Raw genomic sequence first — 10,658 nt, forward strand, 5'->3', positions numbered from 1 at the left:
AATGTAATTTACTTATTTTTTATAATATAGCTGTCTTTTCAAACAGTTTTATAAATGCAGACCTTTTTTTATATGTACAACGAGAATAATCAATAAGAAAGCGTAGTGTATAATATTTATTTTATATGTCGCGATATAAAATATATTTTAGCAGTGATAAATGGACTTATTAGATCGTAGTGATGACAGATGTTTATGACGTAGGATATTACTGATAGCTTAAGCAATAATCAGCTGGCCATGCGTCCATTAATCCTTCCTTGGTCATGTAACCGTCGGTGTCCACACAATAATACTTATCACCAGCTCTTTGATTAGGCCGGTAGTTTCCATCCTGCCGACACTCCGCCGTGACCGTCTTTCCACTTGCTGGGAAGTATATCATTGAATCGCGAGCGCAGTCTGTAAAGAAAATGGTTCAGGCAAAATTATATGCATGAAATATATGAAATATATGAAATAAACATTTAATTTTCTTACAAATACAAACATAAATTGAATGAAGAGTTCTACAACATATATAAAAATATAGTGCAATGAAATATAGTTTATATTTCCTGTAAAAGTATTAAATTTGTTATTAAGACAGTCTATTGTAAGAGTCTTGAAATTAGACTCGGCGAAGAAGTTCTATTTTGAAGTGTTTAGAATGATTCCTAAATTCACCAAGGACACATGAGATGAATTCGTCATCTCATAAGTAGTTGTCTAAATTTGTTTGATAATGTTAGTACAAAAATATTAGACGTAGATCCTTTATCTATCACTGCAATCTCATGCGATGGGACGTCTGGTTAATTTATATTGTGTGTGGAAGCTATGACCTATTTTTATACGTAACAATATACATCAAGGTTGATTTTTTCAAGGTTCCTTTACTCTGAAGTACTTCAGTTTAGATTTACCGCATTAAATGTTATATCAAGGTTCATGGTCAAATTGATTATATCGCTTAATAAAGGAAAGTGAAAAAAATATATAAATTTGATCATTTAGTGACACATACTAAGGTTTATAAGAATCGTCTTATCAAATCTGCCATCAAGGTCTTTATGCCGCAAAAATAATTTTATTCGCATATTTTGTAGTAGGTATGGGTGAGCCTTTTTATGGTTAGTCACACTACTAAATATGCTGCTTGTTACTTTGACCGTCGCAATATCTCTAAATGCTGTTCATTCGAAATTTGTTATATATGTATGTTTAGATATGGTTCACTAAAAAAAAAACTTCTTACTTGCAATATACATATTACTTACTTGCAAATACGTCTGAAATAAGGACATGAAACATTATAGTAAATTGTAATTATGTTTCTAACTAGTGTTAGTTACAAAGTTTTTTAAGAAAACGAAAACAAACCCAAACTTAGTTGAGCGCTTATATTTTATAGAGTCATATATTATCTAAACCACAGAAAAATTAATTACGAGTAGACATGGATCTGTATCTTAAAGCTATACATCTTAGTGTCTACAAATTATGAAAATAAAACACTCTATAATATGAATTCGGAACCATTGTTACGAGACCGACTCGCATTTTGTCGGTTTTGATTATTTTGATATGAATCAGAAGATGAACGTATGTATCCAACCTAATATGGTAAAACAGTTACCGCCCGCGCTTCACCGCGGTGGCAGGTTTTCAAACCATTAAACCACATGAATACGCGAATGCTAGTTCGTTCAATGCCATACGGATGTTGTATAATTCGTCAACAATCGCCAATTATAGCACTATTGTTATTGTTCTTGTTGAAATTTATTGGTTAGACAGAGCATCTGCAATAATTTGGTTAGATTGGGTTTTATTTTTATTTGTTATTTTTGAGAAGTGAAAAAGCAATATAGGGTGGTAGAATGTTATCTCTGCAAATGTTTAACAAAGAATGATAAACATTCTTTGTTAATGAAAAATGCTATCTAATGACAAAGAATACTATCAATTTGTTGGAATATATAGGTATGTTGTTTATGAAAATATCTATAGCTACAAATATATAAAATTGAAGTGCCTCTCTATAATTTCAAATTAACTGCTTTTCACTAAATGCATATGAAAGTATATCTGGTATTTAAGAATATCAAAATATATTTTTAACAAAATGTTCTGTTTCTTATTAATTTAAAGTTGTTAAGGACTGGACTGTTTTTGACGGGTCATCCACTCGGAAATAGTTAATTTTGTGAAAGGTAACTGAGGCTACTTTTATTTAAAAATAAATAAAAGGTAATTTTCAAGCGGACGACGTCGCTAGCGACGACGTTAGCTAGTTTATCTATATAATAATTCGCAGCCCTGTTCTATATTGTGTTAACCTGTATGTATTACCACCTTATATTCATATTGTGCTTGTGAACCTGCGATTTCGTGACGTTATTAAGTTTTTTTACTTATTAGTGTCAATAACCGTCAAAATTAAATTCTATTTAAATATTTATCTAAAAAATATATATTAGTTTGTCTAGACTGACTTCCAAAACTTCCGAGTCTAAAAAGGTTTATTTTATAATATAAGCATCCATTAATATTGGACTATGACACTTTGCGTGCATAGCAATGTGTAAAGTTAGTCCGATTAATATATATAATGAGATGTGCCCATATTATTTACTAAGTTATCTACTAAACTATTGACGTTAGAAACAGGAATTTTCAAATATGGGCTCTTTATAATATAAGCAATTTTTCCAAAACTTTCATGGGAACGTTAGATAAGAAGTTTGCGCGACAAAACAACTGTATTATGTATATTTGCAGTTATAGAGACAAACGTACTATAATTATCCAGATAATATGTACAAAATTTGTAAATTGGATGGTTAAGTGTTGCGGTCTCCGCATTCCACCAGAATAGTGGAATGGGTGGGAGCGTAAAACGTATAGGGAACAGAGAACAGGGTCACGGCCGGCAACTGGTCGCGCCGTGACAATGCGAATGCACCATACTAACGGTACGCTGGTGTCCTGTCGACTCCAACTATTTTCTTTTATATTAGAGTCTCCTAGCAATTTGACAAATTACTAAAAACCGTAATATGATCTATATTATCTTAATACAATTTTCAATACAATTAATCGCTATAGCCGCATTTACGTGAATTAGTAACACACACATAGACAAAGAAAATTACCAGAAACCAATCAAATTCGTAAATAATATTGTACCTATTAACTACTTTTCTTCAAATATTAATTGTATGTAATTGTTACTAGTTTGTTATATGTGCAGATGTATAGGTATTCGTATAATATACTAGAATTTATTTTATTTATTTATTTATTTAAAACAGAAACATGTGTACCAATTCACCGAAGAAATGATGACATTCAGAGGAGTATAAAACTGTGTTGCGAATATCGACGCCCTCCACCGAGTTTATATAATTCCAAAAAATACATACTATGACGTTTACCCACATCACGTTAATCTAATAAAATTTACAATATATTTTATGCAATATAATTAATTCTTATAATTGTACTACATTTAATTAAATGCGATATTGTACACGCCGTACACCACCCACGTTGTCAATTATATCGTTGCAGTACATTATTATTGAAATAATATATTGTACTAGACTGAACATTTCCCTTTAATGCAATTGGTGACTTGAGGTGAAGAAGAGGATCCATTAGAGGATTAACAAATCTAGATAAATTTAATTCTATAATCTAATATATAAAATTCTTGTGTCACAATGTTAGTTACCTATTTTTATGAAATTATTTATGCATATACAGTATGTCTGAGAATCGGCTACTATCTATTTTTAATACCTTAAAGTGATAAGGGTTGTCCACCCCTAACATTTTATTATATTTTTATAATGTGGCATTAAAAAATACATACAACCCTAAATTACCAGGCTATATACCAACGCCTATTTTTTAATACCAAATTTTAGTACTTAAATTTATATGCCAAAATAACGTTTTCGGGGACGGCTAGTATTGTTATAAAAATACTTGATTCTAATACCAACATATTAACCGCCATGTATTATATCTTTGTGAAGCCGATTGTATAAACCTATCTATTTTTTTTATTTAGTATTTGAAACTTAGTTGTTATGATACTAACTTTTTAAATACACTACTTACTGTGATAGTTAAATCGGAACTAGGACAGTAAGGAAACATCGTTATCTACATCGCAATGGTAAGAATGTCGGGCTAATTTAGATGTAAGCATAACGTAAACAGGTATATGCAGTGTGGTAGTAATGATGCGACCAATAATGCAGATAAGATGACGCGAGATCAGGCACAACTTCTAAATTGTTGTATATGTAAGAGACGAATAAAATTTTAAACAAGAGTGTAAGAAGTAGTAAGTAAGAACAGATACCGTTGGTGATCTCTCTATCTAGATACCTGCCATGACGACAAGTACCTAATTTATGTGTAAGAAGTACGAATTGATTAGGTGGTTGGTTATATTTTTACTTTTTATGTGGTATAAACTTTAGGGCAATCTTTATGTAGGTACTTACTGCAATTCATTCCAGCCATTATAGTTGTTTCCGCATGCCATAAACCCAAAATAGTTCCATCACGACCGGTACAATAAGCACTGTAAACACCAAGAATATTTTTTTTAATACAATAAATTAACCCCATGCAAAATAATATAACGAGGGATTTGGCATAGCCCTCCGCCGTGTTTATTACATACCAGTAATAACCCTGGACAATTCACACAGTGCCATCACTTCCCAGCGGCAGAGCTTGTGTTGTGGGTACTGGTTGATAGAAATAGTTTTTTTTCTTAATACATAGAAATCACCAGACCAATATAAACAATAAACATTACAGTATATTGCGTCCACTTATGAGCCGAACCAACAGCATAAGCAGGATGTTTATTATAGTGTAATAGTTATAGTTATTAAGAGTGAATATTAAATACATTGAAAAAATTTTGAAAAATTTGTAGATTTTTTTGTCTTTGTATATCCGCAATCAGCGTGTTTAGTACTATAATCGGATTGGTTAGTAGATGAAAAATGAGAGTCTGCAGTCCATTGGGTGCAAGATTTCTTGTTTAAAGAGCAGAAGGCCACTTTAAACAAGAAATCTTGCACCCAATGGACTGCATATTATTTAGGAATTAAGATCAAGAGTGTTGTTTATCCAAATCCAGTAGATGTGTTATTTGTAGGCGTTTTGGGAGGTTGTCAGTGAATACCCTTTGAGCTATCTTATTAGGGTGGACATTCAGGCGTGTATTTTGAGCATGTGCTAGCAATCTCCTCTCGTGCTGTGGTTAAATTCGAAAAGTGATGGATTTCCTAATTGTTTAGAAACCATGGTGCCCTATACGAATGGTCTTTAAAATAGCATTATGGGAGAGTTGGAGAGTCTCAATATTGGAGCTGTAGACATATTAAAATTTTATTTGTATTAATCACATGTACTCACGTTCCGCTATCCACTTGATAAGATCCGTAACTACCGTCGTAGTCGCAGAATGTGATTTGTTCACCAATAAAATTACTCCCGTGTTCCAACAGTTCGTGGTGAATGATTTTTAGACTCTGCACTACGCTCTCACATCTTCTTAGATAACTCTCGCCGATTGCTCCTGTACTGTCTGCGATATAAGAAATTAGAATATGGTTTTAAGCAGTGGCAGCCAATGGAAAACATAAAAAAAGATATTTATGAGCCCACTAATCCTCAAGAATATATTATTTGATCTAAGAACAAGAGAAAACCCTAAATCCCAATTCGGTCCCCATCCGGTCTATGTGCTAGTAGTACATACACTAAACTATTTTCTCTAAACAGCAAGAAGCATAGTGTGTGAGTTCGTTTAAAACTGTTCTCTTTTTTGTTGGTTAAACTTAAATGTATAATGTATATACTATATGAAAAAATACAAGAAATGTAGACAAAGTGTGTCAGAGATAATAATATATTTGTAAGACATTGAATGTTATTTGCACAAATGCACTACACAATTCTTTGTTACGATTGGTTACAGTTGCGTTTGGTCATCTGTGCTTGTTACAGTGAATCATTGAAGAATGATATCTCTTGTAGTGATCATGTGGAAATATTTGAATAAGAATTGCACTCATCAGATATATAAATTTTTAGTAGAATAATGTGTGTTTTTTGGAACAGTAGTTACAAGTTACATAATATTTGTGTGAGATAGGCGTTCAGTGGTTGCATATTTATTTCTCATTAGATACCCATCTACATTTCACAGTTAACGCATGTAAGAGTGTGATTCTAGTTGACTTTTTAATTATGGTACTGCTTATAGATGTGGTAAGTTCATTTTTTTTTTATTTTGTAGTAGGTATTGCCCTTATTGCCGTTTAAATAATATTTAAATCTTTCTTATATGTATTATAGTACTCATGTGTTTCTTGTAATTACTTTAATATTTTGTGTAAGAGTAGGATACAACGAGAAATTATTACGTACTAAACAAACAATTCACTTGAATATGTTTTAAATCATTCAGATTTTAATTTTAAATGGCTTGTAACCTCATCTGTATATACTCGTATGTGTGATTTAAGTAAATACCTACCCAAATTCTTGTTATGTATGGTTTCAATTAATATTTATTGACTTATTACATTCAGTAGGATCTTGACGATTTGAGAATATTTACGACATATAGCTATGGGTCAATCTATATGTATTTATTATAGTTGATATTGTTATTGTCGGTTTAAAAAAATTCAGTGATGCGTTGCAGTAGATAGTAGATTTCATACTCACAACAAGGTAATCGTGTCATATCCTTTTCGGGTACAGGCGTGACAGTGGGTTGGCCAGTTTTGGGTACAGCGCACCAGCATATCCCGTTGTCACACTGCAGTGGTTCGTAGTCTCCATTTGGGGTGCAGTGAAGTGTTACACTTCTACTTTCAGTAGCTTCTAATTCGGCTCTCCTTCTGCTGCATGCTAGTAATTTTATTTTAACACATTATTATTAAGCTTTTACACGTATCACTTAGAGCCTTCAGGTTTTATGATCAGAAGCTAAATTGAAACTAATGTAAGGACACCAAACTCGATTGGATAGTATTCGCTTATTATTAAGTTCCTATGACTATTTTCCGTCTTTATCATCAGAACAGATCGAATCACAGCCTCATCACTATTATTCGTATATGTATGCAATATTTTGACATAATCGAAAACGAGAATGTGCTGACAAGGAACACATATAAACCAAAACGACAGTAGTATAATAACAATTTTGTATGAGCAAGTAAAATATAACCTCGTTTTTTTTTATGTTCTTTGTAAATTTTAATTCTCTAAAAACTTTTTGTTGTATGTAATTTTATGACACGTGTCAGTTCTACCTTATTGAAATTAATGTTTCTAAGTAAATATTAGAATTATTATTTCATTGAAAATGATATATGCCAATTATAATTTTTAATTCTTTTAAATTTCTTATGGATTAAAATTTCAAGTGTAATCAAGTACTTATTAATGTTACTTCATAAATAACGACGACGTATAATAATATTCACATCATGTCTATTCAGGTACTTTAATGTGATGTATGTGTATCGGATTATAAAAACAACTAAAATTATATATAAATTAATTTTCTTATACTTTTTTTACTTATACATATTTATTTCGTTATTGTTACTTACCACATGTCATTTCACTTGCTTCATCTCTCCACATTTGGCCAAATAATCTTTTTCCATTTTCATCGCTACAGAAACACCTGTACGTAATAAGTAGATATATATATATATATATATAATAAATGATTGATATATTACCTATTGGGTCTAATTTAATTAATTAAAATAAACTTTTAAAGCAATTCCATATTGGTATATTATTTCTTTTCCACAATGCCGATATGTATGGGATAGGATATTTGTTAGTAGTTAACTTATATCAGGACAAGTTGTAATTCAATATATATAGTTATTAGATAATAATACTTTATTTGCGGCAGTTAAATGAAGGTTATTATGATAGATTACTATTTATGGGTCTAATTCAGGTGGGTAAGACAAAAGTAATTAAATGAATACTTACGTTATATACGTTTTTCTTTCATCAACTAAATTAAATTTAATATATTTATCAATATTCATAATCGCCTTAACTGTTTACAATTGTACTGTAAGTTTAGTGATTCATATCATATTTTAGTAGCACGTTTAACTATTTACCTTCCGGTGAATAAATCGCCTTTACATTGAACTGGTGCGTATCGGCCATCAGAAAGACAATTAGCTGGAGCAGTGCACCCTGTGTCTGGAGTACCTATAGTCCATACATTTTCATTAGAACATTTGTATAACAACAACAGAACTTTAAATATAGACAATGCTATTTTTATTACTTTATTTTACTGTAGTTATTTCATGCAAGATTCATTAGTTCGTACTGTCTACTAAATTAAGAGGCTTAAAAATACATGTTTACAACTTTAACAACCATATAAAGCGATTCTACTATAATGTTAAGTTTACGAGATATCGATCGCCCACTGCCGAATATACTGGTTTCTTTCATATTACGAATTAATACTGTTCTGAGCCATCTGCACTCATCGATTCATTGCAATATTTTTGACGTCATCGCTCCTCGTGAGACGCCCTACTCAGCATAGGGATAATGTTTCAGTTCCACAGTCAATATTAGTTGTTTTACAACTCTATAGATTTACGTCTCAACATTTTTATTTATACTAGTGGTTACCAAGTGCACGAAATTTGCCTATAATTGTTTGAAATCTGAAGGTGAACCCTGTTCAGGTTTGTCAAAATTCGTAAAAAACTAAATTTCTATATATACATCAAACGCATGGCAGAGTATATTTTTACTATTTATAAAGTATTTTAAGTATTATTAAAAAAATGTAACTATTTCAAATTGCTTACACCGTCTTTATTTTACGTTTAAGCATAGTTTTCTTAAAAAAGTATTTACTTCACGTATTAATATGTAGATAAGTATACAGACATCGGCTAGTTCAGATTTAAACGTATGTATATAGTTGATATCACCCGCAACCGCATATCTCCTTGATTTGATGTATATTATGTAGGTAATATCTAGAAACGTAACGTCATGTGTGATAGCGGTTCGCGTGTGTGTAACAAACATTGATATGGTTCTTTGTCATTAGATTCAAACTCTTTACCTTATTTATGCCAAGCTCTTTCAAAGTGAGAATCCAATCCCAAGGGCTTAATCGTATAATATACTATAAGTACAGTCTGGATATTCGCAAGTGTACTGAATACCCTCGTTTATAATTAATGTCGTGTATACAGTTATAGTTGCAGAATTTCAGAAAAAAACTTACTGGTTAGTGTTAGTTTTTTTATTTATATACTATCTTATATCAAATACGTTAGTAATTATTCCTCACGGTCACCAAAACAGCATGTAATGACAATTTCCATATAGGTGTTTCCAGGAACTTAAGATATAAATTAGATATACTTAGTTGTAAATTATATATATATATATATACTTAGTTGTTCTATACACACATATCGTTAAAAATATCCAAATTACAGAGAAACCTATATCAAATTACTAAGTAATAGAAGTAAATCTTTGTTTATATGAGTACATTAAATAATATACATGTAAATAAATATAAAAAATTCTGAGTTGCAAAGTAGGCTGTTAGCAGCAAAAAATGCTACTTACTGCTATGAAATTTGAACACGTTTTTACCAAATAATGTTCAAATTTCATAGCAGTAAGTATCATTTTTTGCTGCTAACAGCCTACTTTGGCATTATATGTATACTTAAGTGTTTATGTACATAGACGTTGCAAAATAGACAATAGCTGCTTCTGAGAATACTATATATTCTGAACGACTTCTATCATTCAATTAATAATGAACATAAGATTATAGTTATAAGACATGCAAGCATACCTGTTTTTCATTCATAATTAAGTTCTTTATGGCTTGTAACATATAGTAATCATCATCATCATCATCACTGTGTGAATAACACCAAGCAGCTTGTTTTGTAATCCGTGTTTTGGTGTCAAAGATGAAATGCGACAGTGAAATTACACTGTACAGGGAGGGTAAATACGAGGGTCAGATAGCGATGTCTACTCTGTGATACTTTTCAAGTCTATATGCGACTTTCCATCGGGTCGATTACCATTCCCTTCATTATAAACAAAGAACGCCGTGAGATAGTATTAGTCATGGGAAAGGCTCACTAAACCCTAAATTTGCGTTAAGGGTTTATCATTTGCATTTGGTCAAAGTTCTTTAGGCGAAGTTTCTATAAATTATTACTATAAAGATGTTTTTCTCTTACCAGTTGGTAACTCGCACCTAGGACAACATCCATGTATGTTAGAATTTTGCACTAGAACCATATTGTCTCTAGCACAATCTGCATCTGTAAGATCGGTCACACATATTTGCGCTACGTTACACGAACTTGCTTTTGTTAGATCCCTTAGTAAACATAGAGCAGTAATTAAACTTAAATAAAACTTCGTCATTGTACTTGTGCAGCTATAAATTACTTTGCTTGTACTACTGATACTGAATTAATAAACTCAAAAATTAATAGCAAATTAATCATTATACATTATCAGCGGAAACTTATCGGATTGATAATATCGAGTTGGTAGTTGAGTCATGTTTATTCACCTTG

At 31.3% G+C, this 10,658-nt stretch overlaps 1 protein-coding gene across 1 annotated transcript; it reads right to left on the reverse strand.

Moving 5' to 3' along the window:
- Window positions 1-68: 68 nt before the first annotated feature.
- LOC131848286 (uncharacterized) lies at window positions 69-10,551 on the reverse strand. Its single transcript, XM_059198093.1, has 7 exons — window positions 10,314-10,551; window positions 8,184-8,277; window positions 7,647-7,723; window positions 6,751-6,936; window positions 5,431-5,602; window positions 4,503-4,582; window positions 69-402 (listed from the first exon to the last, which is right to left on the reverse strand). Exons 1-7 carry the CDS (start codon window positions 10,501-10,503, stop codon window positions 209-211), a joined length of 993 nt encoding a protein of 330 aa, XP_059054076.1. The 5' UTR covers window positions 10,504-10,551; the 3' UTR covers window positions 69-208.
- Between the last annotated feature and the right edge of the window lie 107 nt (window positions 10,552-10,658).

The sequence above is a fragment of the Achroia grisella genome, unplaced genomic scaffold, assembly GCF_030625045.1.
Source record: "Achroia grisella isolate CSIRO2021 unplaced genomic scaffold, CSIRO_AGI_Agris_v1 utg546, whole genome shotgun sequence".
Lineage (NCBI taxonomy): Eukaryota > Metazoa > Arthropoda > Insecta > Lepidoptera > Pyralidae > Achroia > Achroia grisella.

Bases quoted from the DNA above. Each gene is read 5' to 3' on its own strand.
- LOC131848286 (XM_059198093.1), bottom strand. From the start codon at position 10,503: ATGACGAAGTTTTATTTAAGTTTAATTACTGCTCTATGTTTACTAAGG. The intron at 7,724-8,183 runs GTAAATAGTTAA...TATTACGTACAG, and splicing joins GGCGATTTATTCACCGGAAG to GTGTTTCTGTAGCGATGAAA. The intron at 6,937-7,646 runs GTAAGTAACAAT...TAAAATTACTAG, and splicing joins AGCAAGTGAAATGACATGTG to CATGCAGCAGAAGGAGAGCC.